The 20,256-nt window shown below is 44.8% G+C and overlaps 1 protein-coding gene across 1 annotated transcript in view; it reads right to left on the reverse strand.

Moving 5' to 3' along the window:
• The window catches only part of LOC111228205 (partitioning defective 3 homolog), a 368,887-nt gene that overhangs the window by 163,972 nt on the left and 184,659 nt on the right, over positions 1-20,256 (reverse strand). Inside the window, exons 6-10 of the mRNA XM_022754021.1 lie at positions 13,406-13,499; positions 12,416-12,499; positions 7,794-7,919; positions 5,083-5,310; positions 3,440-3,627 (exon numbers count right to left, since the gene is read on the reverse strand). Of these exons, the coding sequence (XP_022609742.1) occupies positions 3,440-3,627; positions 5,083-5,310; positions 7,794-7,919; positions 12,416-12,499; positions 13,406-13,499 (720 nt within the window). The remainder of the gene's footprint in view (positions 1-3,439; positions 3,628-5,082; positions 5,311-7,793; positions 7,920-12,415; positions 12,500-13,405; positions 13,500-20,256) is intronic.

The raw sequence follows: 20,256 nt of genomic DNA on the forward strand, positions 1-20,256 counted from the left end.
TTTCATTACACGCTGCTGTAACACGAGCAACCGCTGGGCAGGGATCAAATTATGGTTTTCCACCGTTCCGTACCTCCTACAGTCACTACAAACACACTGCGTTTGCCATCAGGGTGTGTCTCCCTCAGGTTTTTTAGGATGTAAAAATGAAAACATTTCCCTAACTCTAAATATAGCGTTGATGCTATGAACCAAAATTGAGTGTTTATGATAAGTGCATGTGGACTGTAAAGCCACTCTGGTAAATTATGGTCAGATTAAAAGACCGGTTATCGACCAGAATAAGCAGAGAGAAATGAGTGAGTATGGATGGCAGAAAGCATCAAGATGATGTTCAATAACCTACATCTAAATAGCAAAAATACTGTTTTCTAAATCATCCATGTATCATGTGCCAGATGTTTTAACCAAAAGTCCTTCAGACTTTTTGGTAGAATGGCTGCACAGGAGGCTGTGTTCAAACCACATCTGGCTCAAAGCAGTCTTTTACCATATACAGATAGTTTGAAGTTTGCATAATGTACACAGCAGTGGTCTCTATTTGTACAGAAAGTTGGTTCTTATTGATGTATCCTTGAGCGAGAGCAATGTGGCTTTTTAAAGTGTGTAAGGCTAAATTCAACAGCTGAATCTGAGAAAACACTTCAGGTATCAGCTGTGCAAAGCCATTTGCCTTAGGTTTTAAGACTGACCTTTAAGGTTCATCAAACGAATATGAATTGCTGGTCTGGAGGAAGTGGACAAATACAATAAGGGATAACTAAAAGTGTCTCAGGGCTGACCTTTTCTACTGACCAGACCCAAATTTGTCAAATAAAAGCAAGAAATGGTTTCAAATGCCAGCTGAGGAATGAGGTAACGCAAATAAATCGTGTTTGTTGGTTATTCTTTGACAGAATATTTAAAAATTCAATAGCCACGCTCCATAATCTTATCAGATGAGTCATTAAGAGCCGTGTTCAGACAGATAGATTCCACCGTTCATAACCTAGCCGCTGGCGTTTCCACCAGTCAAGTGGGAAAGTAGCGTTATGTGGTTTCAGCGGAGACTTTTCTGATGGTAACAACAGTGATTAGTATTCATGTCAAAGAAGCTGCTCATTTCACAGAGCTGTCAGCACCTCTGATGGTTCATCATGACCTACTTTTCCCCACTATGTCTCTCTGGCAGTCTGTCGAACTGTCGGCCGTCTCGCTGACAGTAATGGTGTTGAACAAGAAAGAGAGAGAGAAGTGCGGATGGCAACTTTTCTCGTGGCTTCTGCACACAAACAAACTTGAGGAAAGGTGATGAAGAGGTTGCTTGTTAAGTCAGAAAGTTGAGCCACTGAAGACGGTGATGCGCTATGATCTCTCTCTATCGATTCAGCACGATTACTAAGCAGACGGAAATAGCTGCCGTCATTAATGTTGAATGTTAAATCTGCACTTTGTCTTTATGAGCGACAAACTTTTTTTAAATTAAGGCTGCCATGGCAATCGGTTCCCTTCTCTGCGCAATTTGCGATAATGAAACTATAGAGACGGGGGAATAAAATAATGCAAACTTCATTTCCAACCAAAAAAGTGGCTGCATTTCTTAAGATTTCTAAATTAAGTTTTGCCGATCATTATTTTGAAAATGTGCCTACAGTTTCCTGTTATCCGGATAAGCTGCATATTATGGTGCCGCCCTCCCGTCCCACCCCCCCAACCCTCTACCCCCACCCTATGCCAATCTCTGGCCTGCACACAAGCCTAATGAACAGAATCAAACTTCTGCCCATTGTAAGATCCAGTTGTTAACGGTCTCCAATCAGGCAATTAGGAGAATGCATCTCTAATAGGCCTGCAGTAATTAACCACTGACGTCTTTATTTTGTGTAATAGAAGACCAGGATAAAAGTAATTGTATCCCTTTCTGGATTAGTAGGAATCCTGGCTCCAATAAGCCAATTAAACAGCAAACATGAGGAGAGGCTGAGACACATTAGAATGACTTAATGGGGTGCATATGTCCTTTTCAACTGCAGTATTTGATTAAGGCACTCTTGTTAATTTGCTATGCAAGATCTGCTCCTGCCACTCAGAACTCTGCAGCCACTTAGTCCGAAACACAACAGTTACAATGAGTCAACAACAAAACTGCTGAACCCGATCTGAATGTACATTAGTAGAGATAAAGCCCAGTGGTTATTGAATGGAACCGTCAAAATGGATTTCAGAGGCACATTTCCACACTTTCAGATTTAAATTTCCGTTTCAACAACATGTGCGTGATAATTCGTCTCCATTAACGTTTACAAATGGCTTGAAGTTTACAAGTGAGGCACATCCGTTCCCGTAAGCCCCATTTAAATCATGAGCAATAATCTCAAAAACCATTTCTGTCACTCGGGCAAAAAGCATACTTTTAAGAATGATGAGTGGTGTTGAATTAGACCATGAAGCAATGTGGCTAGTGAAAATAAACTGAACTACTGGCATCGGTCCTCTTCCTGGAGCTCCACCAACATCTCCCCGGCTCGGTTTCGCCGAAATGAGAGGCTTGTGTGCAGACAAAAAGGGAGGAATTTTATCACATTATAAACAAATAAATATAACTTGCACTGCAGTGCTCGGGGACCTTTGCCAAACATATTAGAAGCAGCTTGTGACTGTATTTCCCCAGAGGTTTGTTGCATTTAGCCCGCGCTGCTGCCCTCACTTGCCGCTCTATTCCCTGAAGTCACTGCTAAGGCCCCGGTGCCAGCTTTCAACGAAACATCTGCCCCCCCCGACGAAAAAAAAAAAAAAAAAAATGGAGCAAGAAAAGAGAGAGAGAGAGAGAGAGAGACAGACAGAGAGAGAGAGAGAGAGAGAGAGAGAGTCCCCTCAGCACCGGTTCTGCTCGTCAATACGGGTACAGATACGGAAGTGATGAAAATGAGAAGGGGGCCTGGCAGTGAACTCACCACAGTGGTTGGCGAAAGATGTACAACTGCTCCAGTATCACAAGCCCGTCGGCAAACAAACCGACCTCAGCTGGAGGCAGACTGATTGCTGAATCTCAATATTTCAGCCACAAGACCGTGGTGCTGCAGCCCGAGTGAATCAAAGCACGACTCTGTTTTCAACAAGGGGTTGATCTGTGTTTGCGTTTGGCTTGCACTGTTAAACAAACCCCAGAGGCAAGAAGAGATTTCTGAGTATTTCCTGAGAGGTTTTCGTTTTTTCTTTAGCCTCCGCGAACCTACTGTTTACTCTGGAGAACATACATTCATACATGTGATGAGACGGCCCTTTGTTCCTTTGACTCACTGAGGATGAGAGACAGAGTCAAGCCACTGTCACCGTCCACGTGACTACTCCTTCCATTTGCTAAAGTAAGCCACATCATGGATTTGATTATTACTCTGATGAAAATGCTGAAAGATCTTCACTTTTACGACCATGCAGCCATGTGACCGCTGGCTCTCACCTTTCTTCAGCTGGATGTTGAGTCTGCGCCCTTTGTTCTTCAGGTAGGAGCTGGCGGACGGGTTCGTGCTTATCCTGCGCTGCAGGGAGGGGGAGGGGGCCGACGCCGTCCTGGTGACCATGGTGTGGGATAACATGGTGTACCTTCGGCTCGGCTCCGGAGTGCTTCCTGCCAGGGGACCCTGGTGACTACAGGAGCAAGACAACCATCTTTTACCTACTAAAATAAATTGTAATGTAATAGGATTGAAAATTAAACAGTATTTCTTTCGTATCATTTTGGTATCTTCTGTGTGTTTGTGAATTCACTAGTAATAGGTCATCATTTTACAAATGATAACACATCGATTTCAACAGCAATCTGAACAGGAACGTGAATGTTTTCATCATGATATTCTGCAAAATCATATTCAGAAAAACTTCTGAATAAACATCAGGATAACTTCAAGCCCCTATTTGTAATAATGATGGTGTTGGCAGTGGACAAGTGCAAACATGTAGCCTGGATCAATGGGTTGGTCAAAATGCAGTTGTCCAGTCAATAATTTATCGGTTGACAAATTGCTTGCAGCGTTGGAGTGGTTACTTTGTGCTCTGATGCTGTGCTCTGCTAACTGGATTCATCCACTCTGTGTCTGCGTCTGTCTTATGTCACTGGAAGATGTTTTTATTTCTTTTTATTTTGAGCCAATAATAAATGCTGCTTGAAACTGAACATATCCCAAACTATATACTATACTATATACTGCTATACTGTAAAGTACAATGACACAGACCTACTTGAACACCAACATGTTTAGTTTTCTGCAGTTAGGCCAGAGGCATTACAGAAATTAACAGTAATCACTGGCATATACCAAATTGGCTGTTAATGAGATGATAGGTGTCAGGTAGAAACTCTTATGAAACTGCTCCGTTTTATTGTGGAGCTTTTAAACTACGATGGATTCAGAGTGAAGATATTATTAAAACGCAATTGGCGTGCATTGGAAACTGCGGCACCCTGAGACTGTTTAGATATAAAATTTTTGTTTTATCTAATTTATCCAATCAGAAGGGCAACTTTCATTTCATGCTTGAGGACAGCCCTGCAGATGTCTTAATGCCTTGAACATACCGCGGATGCAGCTGCAGACTTTCACGTGGACAGCCAATTTGCGTGGCTTCTATACACGCTATGATCGGAAGGTGGACATTTTCTATACAAGTGCACTAGAAAAAACTGTGGTCGATCTCCCAACAGCACAAAGAAGAGCTACTGTGTATCTTGTGTTTGGCTGAACGACATGAACAAGTCAAAAATAGAAAACAGTGTGTGCAACAGCTCAACAAGAATAGCACCAAGGTTGTGGAAGACAGTACATACATCATGACATATGAACAGCACAGGAGCGCCCAGTTTTTCTGGTGCATGCACATTCGGCACGCATCATGCGGCGCGGACATTCTGCATGCTCTCAAATTTTGGGCTGCACAGAGACATGCACATGGGTTCATGCAGACCCCCGTGGAATTAGGCAGAAACTATGTCAGAAACTGTCTTTCAACATCCTTTGCAGGATAAACAACAACAAAATGTTCGCTGTGGGGACCAGAACATATGAGGCAACTCTTGCACAGAAACAAAAAGAAGGTCAAACCTACTTGTGATTGAGGCCAGGTTGTGGTCCAGGCCTGGACGCCGGCCCCCCCACTAGACTGGACCTTTCCCCCGCCTGCAGAGAGGTTTGGCTGAAGTAGACTCTGTTGGACTGGTGTGGGCTGAGTTCGCTCTGGCCTGACAGCAGCTCGTACTGCCTCTTCATGGCTGCGGGGACCACGTGGAAGAGGATGACCGGGGAGCGCATCGCCTGCTTGAAAATGTTCTGGGCTCTGGAAGGTGATGCAGATGGAGCGTGGAGGTCATGCAGACAGAAATGATTTAGCTTCAACATGATAAGAGATACTAGTACAATAATGTACTATCATAGCTTGGCAGATATAGAGGGATAAGGAAGGTTATGATGTACTGCATGTTGAGAGGCGGTAGGGAGAGTTGAGGTTACCATGGCTAAACACAGGGCTACTCACCGTATAACACCAGAGAAGAGAAAATACATTATCTATAATTACCAGCATCAAGACAGGAGAGAGATAAGGAAGGTGAATGAAGTATTATATATCGTGTATTCTATATTATTCCAGAGAAATATACTGTATGTAGAGTACCTAACTCTGTCTACAGTAGTAGTCCGTGTGTTTGTGTGCGTCTGTGCAGTTAGAGATGAATGGACATGAGTTGACTCAACAATCACAACAGAGATGATGAATCATGCATCAGGGAGGCTTTCCAGACAATGAGCTTCCAAAGTAAGGAGACAGGCACTTCATTCCTTAGACAAAATAAGAAGAAGAAAAAAGCCAAAACACACACTGGGTCTCATGTGAATTTTCGGTCTAAATAAGCCAAGACAAGAGCTCAACATCGCTCCCAGAGCAGGAGTTGTTTAGTCTGGTTTGTCGGCGGCACTTAGCATATAGATAGGCTTGCCACAAGCGAGCCACGCAGCAGCGCAAGGGGTTTGGTGGATGTCTGGAATCCAACTACCCCAGACTCCTGTTTTCCCCCATTACCATGCCAGTAATACCATGCTGATTCTATCCAAATGACAGCCGCTAAGTTTCTTCCACCCCAGCACACAGCACTTCATTCAAACGGTGTCACAGAGGCGAGATGTGAATGCACTTCGGCGGGATTTGGTTTCTCCCATCTTTATTCTTATTGGAATTTTTACAAAAATCACCCAGATGTGCGCGCTGAGGGGGGCGATGACTGAGCGAGCGCATGTGCGCTGTTGTGCGCAAATGTTTCCACGTGCACATATACAGTGCCATCACTCCAGTAATCAACCTCCACGCAAGCCTGATTGAATAATAAATTACCCCATCAATGCATCATTACTTTCAGTTAGACTAAGCGCCTCAAAATATTTATCCATGCAAAACAATCCAAAGAGATTAGACTATCACTTTAAATTGTCGCTCTGTGTGGCGCACAATCAAGGGGGGTGTGTGTGTGTGTGTGGGGGTGGGGGGGGGCAGATGGAGAGAAAAGTTTAGCTCCTTCACCTCATGCTGGTGAGGAGTGTGTGTTTGGCAGAGGAGGGTAAGTGCGGAACGCTAAAAAACATCACATCACTCCCTCGTGGATTTGGTTCGAAATCCTCTTTCACAGTAGAAAAGGTTTGGGAGGAAATTGGGATGTTTACTAATGACAACAGCATTGTTTTGAAAAGAAGAAAAAAAAGAAGAATGTGAAAACCTTAGTGGCTCTGTACACAGTCTGATGAACACATTAGCATAATGTGGTGAGGTAACTGATAGAAGGAGTTTTAAAAGCTGGCGGAGAGCGTTTCTTAACTTTGCCGAAGACAAAGGTAGATTGGTTCAAGAGGAGAAAAAAATGGGTCGTTCCTGACTCTACTTCTGAACGCAGAGGAATTCCAAACATCATTTCAGTCAGCCATCCAGCACGGTGGCTACGTCCGGCCCAGTATGACTGCAGGCTGGACCTCCGTTAGCAGGAATATAGGCTATTTCTTCCCGTGGAGGAGCGGATGATAAGCGAGAGAGCCGAGCCGACCACCTCCGCTGCACTGCCTCCAGAACCCAGCCTGGAGGAGAAGCAATCTATTTCTCACCCTGGCACACGCATCGCGCACGCGCGCACACACACACACACACACACACACACAGGGGGTGTAGATAAGACTTTATAGTTCGGTGTCACTGCATGTGTGTCAGAGCATGTGCAAGTGTGTGTGAGAGTCCGCACATTCGGACGTATGTGCGCGGGTGCCAGAGAAGGGTGGCTTTGGGTAAATGGGGAGAAAACTCCCAGGATTGTATCTTCATTCCACTTTAGGAAATGAAGGGGAGTGATGAATCCATAGAAATGAATGGAGAGGAAAGTGTAGGGCAGTTTTGGATCAGAGGGCGAAGCGGTGGTGAAGGACTGCAGGTCACTGAGGCCTATTACAGGAAGGCCAACAAGTCAGTAATATTTCTGTTTTATTGTGCAGCTGTGTGGCTGTCACGTCTCTCTGCAGCTTGGGCTCCACTTATCAACACTATTTACTGTCACCGCACCTAATGTCTAACGCAGCACTTCCACTGCGTATCGCACAGTGGACAGAGCTTCAGAATCACACTGTGTGTCCCAGTTTTCATAGGAGATAGTGAAGGAAAATTTTAAATCAGCACGGTATCCAGTGCAGCTAACAAGAAGATGAGAAACTGAAATCACAGTATTTGAAAAGCTACTGGAAGCAGAAAATTTACAATCATCAGTATAAGGCCGACTTTTTCGAGCTTACTGTTCGAAGCGCAGGTTGCGGATGTCTCCCTGATTGATCTTGATTATGCAGTCATTCTCCTGGAAGAGACGCTCCTGTTCAGCTTTGCCTCCCTGCTCCAGACGTTTCACGAGCAAACCCTGAGTCCTGCAAATCATCACACAACAGGTTACAGATAGAAAACGTACCGTATCAGTCACACCATATGCAGTCACATATCGATACGCTGAACAGCGGGCGGGCAGTTGCAAGCCTCGTCCCCTGCATAAGAGAGGTAGAGACAGCGTACAGAGGTGTAGAACAGAGGGTTTGGAGGAGGGAAAACGTGAGAATTAATGATGAGCATTATCCAAAATATGAACTAAATGTTTTAAATATCCAAAACTGACATCGGTTGCTGCAGTACGTATCACTTGTTACTTGTGAAAGAAATTCTCCTTGAATGTTGAGAGTCTCAGAAGAATTAAAGATGCGGTGAGATAGAAAATAGAATCTCTTTAATTCACACAGAACGGAGAGAAGACACCAACATGGTTGTTCTCCAAACACTTCCACCCACACTTGCTTTGTATACTGTCAGGCAAACAAAAGAACGACAGCTGCTGACTCAATGACAAGGTGGGCTCGGTCAATCGTACGTTGAGGTGTTGATCATGCCTTTTTCAATGCAATGCACCTTTGTTGTTAAATTCTCAGTTGGCTCTCATGTGACATCCAACAGCCAACACGTGATATTTGGGAATTCACATAATAACTAAGTTTAAAAAAAATTTTGCGCCTACATAATAAAGCAAAAATATGTATCAATTAATGATAAGTAAAAAAATATCATAGCTCAAGTATTTAATTTGAACCATTCAAATTGTTTGCATTTTTGTAATAAGATAAATTCCTCATCTGAATCACTGTCACTATTTGGATTTCATGGTGCCCATTCTGACATAGGATATAGGTGTGGTTCACTATCATTACTTGGTTACATCTTTTCTCCTCCCAGTATCCTGCCTATCCATCTATATATACAGTATATGAATCAACCAGCAACAAAGAGCTGCTGTGACACATGAAAAGTTTTTTGGGGAAAGTAAGTAAGTTTCCAAAGTGAGTTTATCCCTATTACTTTCGTGCTCTACTGTCAACAAAAGTTAACTTTAAGCTTGGATAAAGACCTGGATTCTCCTGCGGCCTGGAGAAGCAATGCGTTACTAACGCAATTTTAAGCCTCTGTCCGTCCCTCTGTCCTCCGCTCTGACTGCCTGTCTGTGGGCCGGTCTGAGGAAATGACGGGCCGGCTTGCCTGAGGTAATCCAGAACAGCAGCTATAAGAGATCATCTCACGGCGTCTGAGGAAACACCGCAGTGCTGTAATAGATACCCGAGCTGTTTCCACAGCAGTGCCATCGCAGCAATCGCCTTCAAAAAAAAAAAAAAGGCAACCTTTACCTTCAGATACGCCACCCCTCTCCCCCTCCTCTAAATAAATACATCAGTGAGCTCTGTGGGACTATAGTTAGGCCCTGAGGATAAACACATGCAAAGATATCTGATGTGCGCTCGCACAGCAGAACTACAAACTCCATCCGTCTCTCAGGTGCCAGATGCCTGAGGAAGCAGGTGAACTGGCTGAGCGCAAACGTTTGGTGTCCTTGCATAAACTGACGAAAAAAAAAAAAGTATGGAGGCTTACTTTTGGGAAATGAAAAATAAATGATGAAATATATCACAGCCAAAACCATTAAGAAGCCAACCAAAGATACAGCAATTCACACTGCAATCAACAGTTTATCTGCGGCAAGGACATGTGCTGCGAGCTTTTGGTGATTTCCTGTTATTTCCTCCCAGCGGCAGAGTAAGTGCTGTTGTTTATGTGTCATGTCGCTGGACACGTAAACAACAGCACATTTAAAAACTGTGACCCTGTTTGCCGCAGACATCAAGGGGCAGATTTTGCAGAGCTCTTTAGCATTTGAGCCAAACAGGGCCACTCTCAGAACATTGCTCTAATTGGCTGCATAATGTGGACATCCACGCTCACGCCGCAGACTCATCTCAGCTGCTCCATGGGGGTGAATGGTTCAGCGTTAAGTTGAAATTAAAGCTCACAAAAGGCCTTTCCCCTCCTTCTCAGTGTCTGAGACGGCGCTGCCAGGTCAGCTTAAGTGTGTTGAACGGAGAGTAATTGCGGGTGGGGTGGAAGTGGACATGATTGTGCTTTATCTCCATAAGTGTTGGCAGCTCGAAAACAAAGTATCGCGCGCACAGATACAGCATGGACACACTCTAATGACTTCTGATCTGGTAGCAGACCAGAGACAGGAGATAAAGGAGTTTTGGTTGATCCCTAATCAGTATTCAAAGCAGCAGTTGGGAGGATTGGGGATAAAACGGCATCTTTTAGGGATTTGAAGAAGATGATGATTTCATAAAAGCACCATTATTGTGATGACTGTAATGCACTGCCACCCTCTCAATTCCTTCCCGTCTCACTGATGGGTTTTTTTTTTTTGTAGATACTTATCAGTTACTTTGGGGAAAGCAGGAGAGCTGAAGCATAATCTTAATGGCATTCTCATAGGCTGCAAGTCAGTGAGTTCATTAGGCGTCAGATATAAGCACAAGGAGTTTGTAGTTAGAAGATTCTCTGCAGACTGTGGAGAAAAACACTGTATGAGGCTCGGCAGGGTCCTACTCTCTATACAACACGAGGAACGGCATTGTCCGATGGCTTTACTCCATCTTGTGGCTGGGCAGCAGTGCTGAGAGAGGATTTGAAGGGAGGCCACCTGCTCTCTTCTACTGCCTTTAATCAAATAATAATCCAATCAGGATCCATTTGTGCACAGCAATTATGTCCGCAGTTTGTTTACAATTAAAACTGGTCATGGAATGAGAAGTTCATTAAGCAGAGAATGTATCTGCGAGGCTGTGTGTGCATTTGTGTGTGAGTGTGTGCGTGTGCAGTTTATTTATGTGCGCACACAGCACAGCACCCAAGGTAGATCAGCACTGCTCAGTAACTATTTGCATGTGTGCAATAAAAAGAGGAAGACAGCAGGAGACAGTGTTGGAATACACCTCTCGGAGTCACACCGTACTGCTCACAGTTGCACGGGTGTAAGTTCATTTTCAGATAAGGATCTGTGCGTTTCGGGTGTGTGTCTGTGTGAGCGTGTGTGTGTGGAAGAGAGAGACAGAGAGATACTGTCTGCTGGAGTGACAGAGTCTCTAAGCTCTCTCCTGCAGATGTCTTCCCCTCCTGCTTGGATCTAACTTGATGTCAGAGCAGCGAAGCAGAATGCAGGCAGCCGATGCTGGAGCGCCTGCAGCTCCTCGTTTGCTGTCTGGTTTTGCTGGCTGTCTGACCCCTGCGTCCCTGGTCTAGACACTAATGACAGCCCGCTGAGCCTAATGCTTCTTGTCCTAGTGCACAGGAAAGAGCCGGGCCAGGCCATTAGCATCATCCTACTGACCAGACGCTAAGTCTTATCATGTCTGAAGTTAATTGAAGGCTCTGATAGCTATTAGTGGCGTCCTTAGCTGATGGAGAAGAAATTTACTGGCCGTGCAGCATCACTGCTATATCTTACAAGATGCAGTCCGAGTTTGTGGGCACACAGAGTAGCTTAAGGACAATAGTGTGTCTAATAAATTGTTGGATTTGAACTTTACTTAAGCAATATTGCTCACTGAAGTTTTATGAACGCTCCATTTACTTTGCTGCCACTCACCATTAATCATTATTTTCCTGCTCTGACTCAGGATAACTCAAAGTGTCACAGCTTCTGAGAGGGAGTCAATCACACGAGGTCAGAGCTAAATATAGTTTCCTGACACTTGCTTATAAACAGCAATGGGATTAGTGTCCCAAAGAAATGACATGCAGCAGTCTTCAATGACAGCCATCGTCATCCCATTTCATCTCCTCGCCCCGTCTTTTCACCTCAGTCCCCTGCCTCCCTCCTCCAGCACTGAGTAGTCACATTCACCTTGGTGGCGTGCCAGTCCCTTGGCGTGCAGCAGGGATCTGTGTTATACACAGGCTTTTAGTTTGATTACATCTGGCCACTTTCTCTTTCCTTTTTTTTTTCTAGAAATAAACCATAAACTGGGGAGTGTTACACCTCTTGTCCCCCCGTCAACGACATTGGCTCAAAAAAGGCAAAAGGAAGCAGTGTGAATCACCTTGAAGGCAGAGGGGACACCACTGTGACATAGGTTAGAATAAAAGAAAAGCATAAGAAGACTTGGAAAAACTGTGCAGTCAAGAGCAAAACTACTTTCATCTGTTCTCCTTCCCACTGGGGGCTTCTGAGCTGTGGGATGTGAGCAGTGATGGGTGTTGGTGTGTAGTTTCAGCAGTGAGGCTCAAAGAAATAAAAAAAGATAGCCAGAAGAATTGGAGTCAATGAAAAAGACAGCCTAGAGTAACATGTAGAAAAAGATGAATAAGAAAAGAACAAAAAATAAAGAGTTAGAGAAAGTGAGAAAAAAAATGAGTAAAATGGTGCGTAAAAGCAAAAAGAGAGCAACATCCACTGGGCTTCGACACAAAGGCTGCAGGAGACATATTGGATGGTGAAACTAAGCAGCTATTGTTGTACACTAAGCTGCATTGATTCCCAGATTTCTCTCCTTTCTTTTACCTGACATCCTGCGAACTGAAAGGCACTACGTGGATCCCCAGGGGCCCTCCTTCATTGGACACCTCGACCGGCTTGAGCATGCCTCTGCGGGACGATGATGGATGTGGCCGAAAAGAAGGGGGGGGGGGGGGGGGGGGGGGGCAGGGGGAGACGACATGCATGAATAAAAAATAACAAGAATGACAAGAAAATGCAGAAAAGCAGGATATAAAAGACAACACGGTCAAAACATGACAAGGTGTTATGGGATTGGGGGGGGGGGGGTGCAGCTTTATTGGTGGAGCTGCATTGTGTTGCCTATACAAAGTCATCCATTTCAAAGTCAGGCTGGTGGACCTCAGGGTCGATTAGGGACCCAAATGGAGACTCCAATTAAGTGATTAAGATCAGACTGTTGTGCTAAAAGAGAACAAATTAATTGAAAATGTGTTAAGGAGGGAGGAGGAGGGGGAGGAGGTTAATTTGTGGAGATAAAGACGTGAAGACAAAGGAACACAAGTAACCGTATATGTAGATGTGTGTGGTGATTTTGATGGAGGAAGGCCTCGGTGTGGATGTGAGGTTTGTGTTGCCATTGTCATACGATGAAGATATATGATATGATTATGTAGAGGTAATTTAATGCTGGTATTCTCACATACAGTATATCCCCATCTCTGGTATTTTTTGGAATATATTACAAAAATGTTATTTCCCTCCCTTACCTCTGGTCATATACAGCCTTACAGACAGTTCTAGCTTCATTTGTTTCCAGAAAAACACAGCAATGATTTTTAAATCTAATTGTTCAGAGCAGTGAGGACTGCAAACACAATTCTATTGCTGTGGTTGGATGAGGTTTGGATGAATAACACTGATACTCCTGTTTACCAGGAGGGGGTAGGTGAGCAAGTTTGGTTTTTTTTGGAATTTGGGTAAACCAACGTTTTCAGATATACTGTGTGGTATATAAGTGGTCGGGGGGGGGGGGTTTGTTGGGTGGCCACTCACTCTAGACTTAACACCGGTGAATGCTCCAATGAGGAGTCGGCCCTTCCTACTGGCTCTATCCGCTCAATCCTCCTTTCTCGTTTCCTTTGCTCTTCTTCCTGCTCCTCCTAAAAAGAAAGAAAGAAAAAAGAAAATAAATCATTAAAAAAACAGTTTGAGGTCTATAAAAAAGCTCACACCCTCTGTCCTTGTTTCTGTTTGGCTGTGCTTGCATCCTGCACCCCCTCCTCTCCTGCCTATATCTCTCCCCTGGCTTTTAATACAATTACCTCTGTTCTAAATCAAAGGAGACTTTCAGTAGAGGACAGACTGGGGTCCTGATGCTGCAGCAGGAGCATCCCTCCCCAGCCCAAAAAACCTCAGTAACTGTTAGTGACACAGTGGCCCTGATCAATTGCTCAAGCTCAATCAATCAGGTCTGGCCCAGGGCGTGGCACCGCTGCTGGGTACTTGCAGAGATGCGATGAGGTCTCGAGTGAAGGGAAGTGGTCGTGCTTGCTGTCATCTGTTTCTCTCACTCTCTTCATTTCATTTACTCATCTTCCTTCAGGGCCATTAGGCAGCGGGCCTGAGAGGCGGTGGCTTTTACAGGCAAGCCAGACGTCTGAGGACTTAACTAGGCTCTGGGACGAGACAGCGGCTTCATGCTCCCCTTAATGGGGGACAAAATCTTTATCTGAGCTCTGTTTATGGGGACGGTACAGACCGAGCAGGGCCCTTCCACGCAGTGATGACATGCTGTATGTAGAAAATAACACAGGGTTCATTTTCAACTAATCATCATCGTCTGTTGAGGGCGAGTTAGAGAAAGAGAGCGGGAGGTTCATCAACAAGTGACAAGCATGCTGAACATCCCAGTTCCTCCATTTTGAAAAAGGAGAAAGAAAATTTCAGCTTCGGCTTCCACTCCAGTTAGTAGCTGTGTGTGTGTGTGTGTGTGTGTGTGTGTGTGTGTGTGTGTGTGTGTGTGTGCGTGTGTGTTTCTGCGTGTGTGTGTGTATTGGTGAGCTTGTCAGCATCCAGACAGCCCATCGCCTCCTTGGGAGGGTCTGCTGAAACGCTTTGTTAGCCACCGCTATTTGCCCGCCCTCACCCCATCACCTTCCTCTTTCTCTCTCTTTTACTTAAATGTCAAGCACATCCAAATAGGTCTTGTGCCTTTCTGGTTGCTTCACTGAAATGAATTCAACCCTTTTTCAGAGGCCAGGATATCTGTGGCGACGTGCAGGAGTGGCGCAGAGGCAGGCTCTGTCCCCGATTTATTTATTAGTCAGGTGGATAAGGTGCGAAGGGGGCATGAAAATTTCATCAGCAATCTGCCTTTGGAGACCTCCACTCACCCTACCTGTCCTCCCCCCCCCCTCTCGAACTGTCCCGTATGAAAATGAGTCAGTCCAGACCAGTACCCCCCCCCCCACCTTTAATTACGTGTCAGCTGAGGTCCTGGGCGCCTCGTGGGGCATGTTATTCACAAAGCTTTTTATGAAAACCCCTCAGGAGGGTTGGCGGGATCCTTTTTAATACAAAAATACTATCCTCTGCACAAAGGACAGGACCACCTGTGGGAATCCATAAATAAAGACGAGAGGGCGAGTGGTGGAGGAGACAGGTAAAGCAAAAATAAATAAGACCACATAAGTATATGCTATAACAGAGGATTGGCAGAAAGTGAGGTCTGAATGCCAAAGGAATATGTTCACTGTAAATAAAAAAAAAGAGAGCATTTTCATACTCGGTGACCAAATGAGGGAGGCGATGGTGCTTGACATCTGTGGCTCATTAGACAACAGAGTGATCAGAGAGGCAAGCTGATTCACAGTGTATCATCACTGAAAGTGACATGTAATTAACTTCAGTAACAGTAGCTCCCAGCAACAGTCTCCTCTCTGTTAGTTTGCTCCTGTAGGCGGCAAGTGACTGCATCTCTCTTCCTCTTTAAGCATCGTCCTGATTAAATGGAAGGAAAACTAGAGGGATGTGATGTGATGGAATGAAGAACAAGTACAGACAAAGGAGAAGCCACTCTATCTGTGATTATTACCATCAGAGTGCTGAGGTGAAGGGATCAATCATCTGCAACGGGCCAAAAGCAAAGTGCAAGCAGGTTCAGAATGTGAATTTGACAGGTAATATTACCATAGAATGGCAAAAGTAGATATCAGAGCGGCACCAGAACAAGGTGAGATGTCTGTGATATTTCTATTCAGGTGTGAAAAAACGAGGAGGAACTGTGAAAATGTCACTAAAGAAAAGAGAGTGAGCAAATCAGAGCGAGCTGGCAACGGAGGAGGAGAGCGGAGAGCAGAATGAGCTGTGAACAAGAGGAACGGGAGAGGGAAGATGAAGAAGGGCTCGGAGAATTGCAGAGCACCGTCTTTAAATCAGCCTCATGGTTAAAATCTTGCTCTGCTAAAACAAGCAGAAAAAAAAAACAAAATCTGCAAACAGAGTGAAAGAAAAACAAAAAGTGTTTTCTCCTTGACTAGAAGTGCAGTGATCTGCCTTACACACACCCCGCTCAGATATTGACTTTCCTTCCAAGGACATCTGTGGAGCAGTCGAACTACTTTGGGTATTGAAGCGGAATCATTTCACTGTGTTCTGGCAGGATATGTAATGTTTTCATGAAAAATGTGCTAATATGTTGTACCTCTAAACTGAAACATATTGTCATATTGTCTCACTAAAACAAATAAAACCCATCTTACACCACTGGTGTTGTTAGTGCAAGTGTTTCTCAATATTAAAATCACATTTCCTGCAGCTAACGGGAATGTTTTCATTCTCATATCTGAATGCTTCAATTTCCACCGCAAACCCGAGCGCTGACTTGCTAACACTGACTTGTTAAGACTGATGTTGCAAGCGGTGAAGTCCTTCAGGATAGCTGTTGACTTCACAACAGACTGAGTGTCGAGTCAGTATTGCAGGGGTCATTGTCTCCTTGTGGCCAGGGGTGGGAGAAGAAGTCATCGCCCTTTATATTCACTGCCAACCCCCTTATTGTCTGTGGCAAAGCTGAGCAGTGAGTGACAGCAGAGGAGAAACACAGGCTAAATATACATCCATCTCTCTGTGCTCCTTCACTCTCCCTGTCTTTTCTCTTTGAATCTCGCCTTTCCCCCTTCTCTAAAAACCCTCCATTTCTTCCTCCCCTGAGTGCTTTTAGCACCCTGTTGATCCCTTGGTAACCAGTGGAGTGGTGAAGCAACAAGGCTTTTCAGCTCTCCATGGCACTCATTCCTAGCTTGCTCTCTCTCACTTTCTCTCTCCACTCCCTTCCCGCCCTCCTCCCATGTCAGAGGGAGGGCTGGGAGCCCCTGATCTGTGGCCAAAAATCTAACAGCCTCTTTGACAATGAAGGGAAGCAAAAGCAAGGGTTAGGGACTTGGCCATCGGACAGCTGTAGCATTAGATTATTGAGAATCATATAAGTGAGAGAGGAAGAGAAAGGGATGGGAGAGAGGGATGGCTGCAAAGTGCAGAGTCTTGTTACCTTCAAATGGACAGACAGGCTAGAACAGGGAGCGGAGAGAGAGAAGAAGAAGAAGGAGAGCAGGAGGGAGGGAGGTAGCAGCTGTCAGCTCAGGAGGGAAAATGCTACACACACACACACACACACACACACACACACACACATAGAAACCCACTGCTTGAAGGTTGGGGCAAAGGGTGTGTGTTGAGGAGCTGTCATCCTCCATCAACCACTGTCCTTTAGGACACCTACTGTAAGCACGTGAGTGTGTGTGTGTGTGTGTGTGTGTGTGTGTGTCATGCCATTAGCCATGGGCAAGTACAACATGTAGCTGTTTGGGGAAACGGCGGTGGGGAGTGGTTGGAGTTCCCTCCTGAGCCCATCTTTGGCGTCAAGGGCTTAACAAGGACAGGTTCAGAGGTCACAGCAAATGGTGTGTTACTGGCCACCACCCCTCCTTCAGGGCTGAGGGTCCACATCTGCGAGACAGCATCATGTGTGGAACAGGCCTCCCTGTCAGACGATGTCACACGCTCTCCTACAATGAGCCGCCTGTGCCGGGCAGAACAATGGAGGCCACAGAACAGGATATAGAAATGAACAATGTGGTGTGTTCGCTGCACGTTAAAGTAGAGGAAACAAGCAATTTATCCTAGTGCGTTTAGGAAAATGGCTGTTGAAATATTTACCAAGACCGCTCTCCCTCCTGAGTTGGGCAGCTAAAAATATGAAACATTAATTGTGCGAGGTGGTGCACGCCCCTTATGGAAACATTAAACGGGCCAAAGGTAACAAACGACGGCAACATGTGAAAAAAAATTAGCTTTCAGCGAGCAGAGGGGTAAGTAAGAAAAAAAAAAAGCAGCAGCAGAGGCGGAGGCTTTTCCTCTTCCTCACAAAAGGTTAAGGAGCCATAATTTTACTCTCATTACCTCCAGTTAATACAGTTGGACTCAACACTGTACAACTGACAACACTGAGCAGCACTTCATAGCATCTTGACAGACAAAGACAAGCTGCAGGTAATAACTCCTAATAGTCCTATTAAAGTTCCTTTGACCTCACAAAGCAATTACAAATACTTTTCTATCTGAGGCATTAAAAGAAGCTTTAGACACAGTCTTCAGACACAGTCTGCACCAGCTGCTGATGGATGCCATGCCCAGTGTGCAGGATGACCTGGTCATACATGTGTCAGAATTTACCATACAAGGATTACTCTTCATGTTACAATAGGGCTTTTATCCCCCCCCCCATCCATCCCCTCAGAGGAAACTGCCATTAGGGTCAAACTAGGCCCCAAAATGGCCTCTCTGATTAGATTGGACATGACTGTTGCACCCGACGACCCAGCCGCACCCTCTCCACCATCCTTAACCCCTTCATTCCCCAGCAGCCTGTCGGACTCCAGTGCCATTAAAACAACCGATACGTCACGATCACTTGATTATTGGACACGTATTTACATTTGTGTCAGGGACAGGGAAACATAATGGAGGGTCAAAATGACCTCCTTCACCCTAACCACAAGTCCTCTAAATGGCACTTAATGGTTGTCAGCAGAGAGGCAAAAAAAAAAAGGTTTCAGCATACTGTCTTATCTTCCCTATATTATTATGATCTTAAGGGTCATGATGATGTAAGCTAATGGTCATTTCAATACGCATCAATGAGGATTTATTGTGTTGATGTGAAGGGACTTGAAAACAGAACACACAGCGCACTACCTCCTGTATCAGGCCTTCTTCCAGTGAGTGTGGCATTTGTTTGCCAAACTATTAGCTCCCAGTTGGACTGGAAACAGTAGATCTGGAAAAAATCAAAAATCAAAAATCAAAAATCAAAGCAGTGTGACCCTGGTGACTGCCATCTCTTGCCTTGTGCGTGACAGATGGGGGGGTGGGGGGGGGTAGAGGGAGGTCATGATACTACAGTGCTGTGTTTGTTTGCCAAAGAGAGAAGACGAGGCAGCGCCCGTCCTCTGATGAGGACATGTGTTGTCTTTCATATTTCACACCCTGCGCCCATAGGCTCCAGCCTTGCTCAAAGGAGAGCACTCGCATTCCAGATTAGATGTACTATTCCTTTTGATAATGAGGAGAAGGAGTCAAATATGTGTTGCTGTGCCAGGTGAAGACAGTGGGGAGGGAGCGGGGCTCGGTACCAAGAACCTGTTTTGAATTGAAACCATTTCCAATTTTTTTTATGAAACAAGGATCTGTTGAACATGTTACTACACTGTAACATGTTTCCTTTTATATTGTTGGTACACATGTGCCAATGCACATGTACAAAACATCAGTGATAAACATTTATTCACTGTGAAAAAGTCATTTCATGCAATCGAGGGAGTTTGTTTTTCTGCAGCATGGTTCATGAATGCAGCATTTTCATTCACTTTATTGTGCATGAACGGAAACATTATTTCTTGTGGATGCTAAGACAGAAAACATTAGCATTTTTTCATTTTTGTCTTACCAAAGAAATAAATAATAAAAAAAAAGATTCAACTTTTTTTGTAATAAATAATATATATCTCTATTCTCAGTTAGATATCTCCCTGCCAATGATATGCAGTGTTTATTTTATCCCCAAATGGCAACATTTAATATATCTCCTTCATCCCAACACCTTCCTTTAATGAACAAAGTCTCTCTGTGTTTTGTTTTTGGAGAGATGTGGCTTCTGGCTCATGACAGTTTGGGCTCTGACGTGAATATACTTGAAGCAAATTACAGGGACAGTCAGACTCCTGATGCTGTTAAGCAAATTAAATCAGAGATGTGAGGCTGCATTTATCCACATCAGGACGGGGAGCGGCGAGATGTGCAGGGGTGGGGTGGGGTGGGGGTGAGAGACGGACAGTGCTGTTTGTGAGCTGACATTTGGAAAAACAAAGGCCCGTCTCTCTCATTCTCTCTCTTTGTCTCTCGACTACAATCTTTGTCTCTTCTCCCGTCTCTGTCTCTGTCAGGGGGAGACATGCTGTGTGTGGAATACATCATCTACTAGCGCCTGTTTCATATCAGGCCTGGACTGATCTATCAATGACACAGCTGCCTTTGCCTTAGCCCACTGCATCGTTAAATTGCACTTTAATTAAATTAGGCCTGCTAATTATGAGGGCTTAAATCAATCACCAGGTCAATAACAAAGGCCCAAGGCGGACGGAGAGGCCCAAGACTTTTTCCAAACCTCATCAATAACAGCCGCAACCGGAGCAGACCGCTCCTGTAGCAGAGAGCCGGAGGTTCAAACGGGTAGGAATTACTGTGAATTGAGTTATCGTCACCGGCTTTTGTCCAGAGCACTTCTTGCTCTTACAAGCTCTGTGAATAATGTTGTTTGAATACAGTAGACGTGTTTTCAAACAGTC

The sequence above is a fragment of the Seriola dumerili genome, unplaced genomic scaffold (assembly GCF_002260705.1).
Source record: "Seriola dumerili isolate Sdu_G_001 unplaced genomic scaffold, Sdu_1.0 BDQW01000216.1, whole genome shotgun sequence".
NCBI classification, from domain to species: Eukaryota; Metazoa; Chordata; class Actinopteri; order Carangiformes; family Carangidae; genus Seriola; species Seriola dumerili.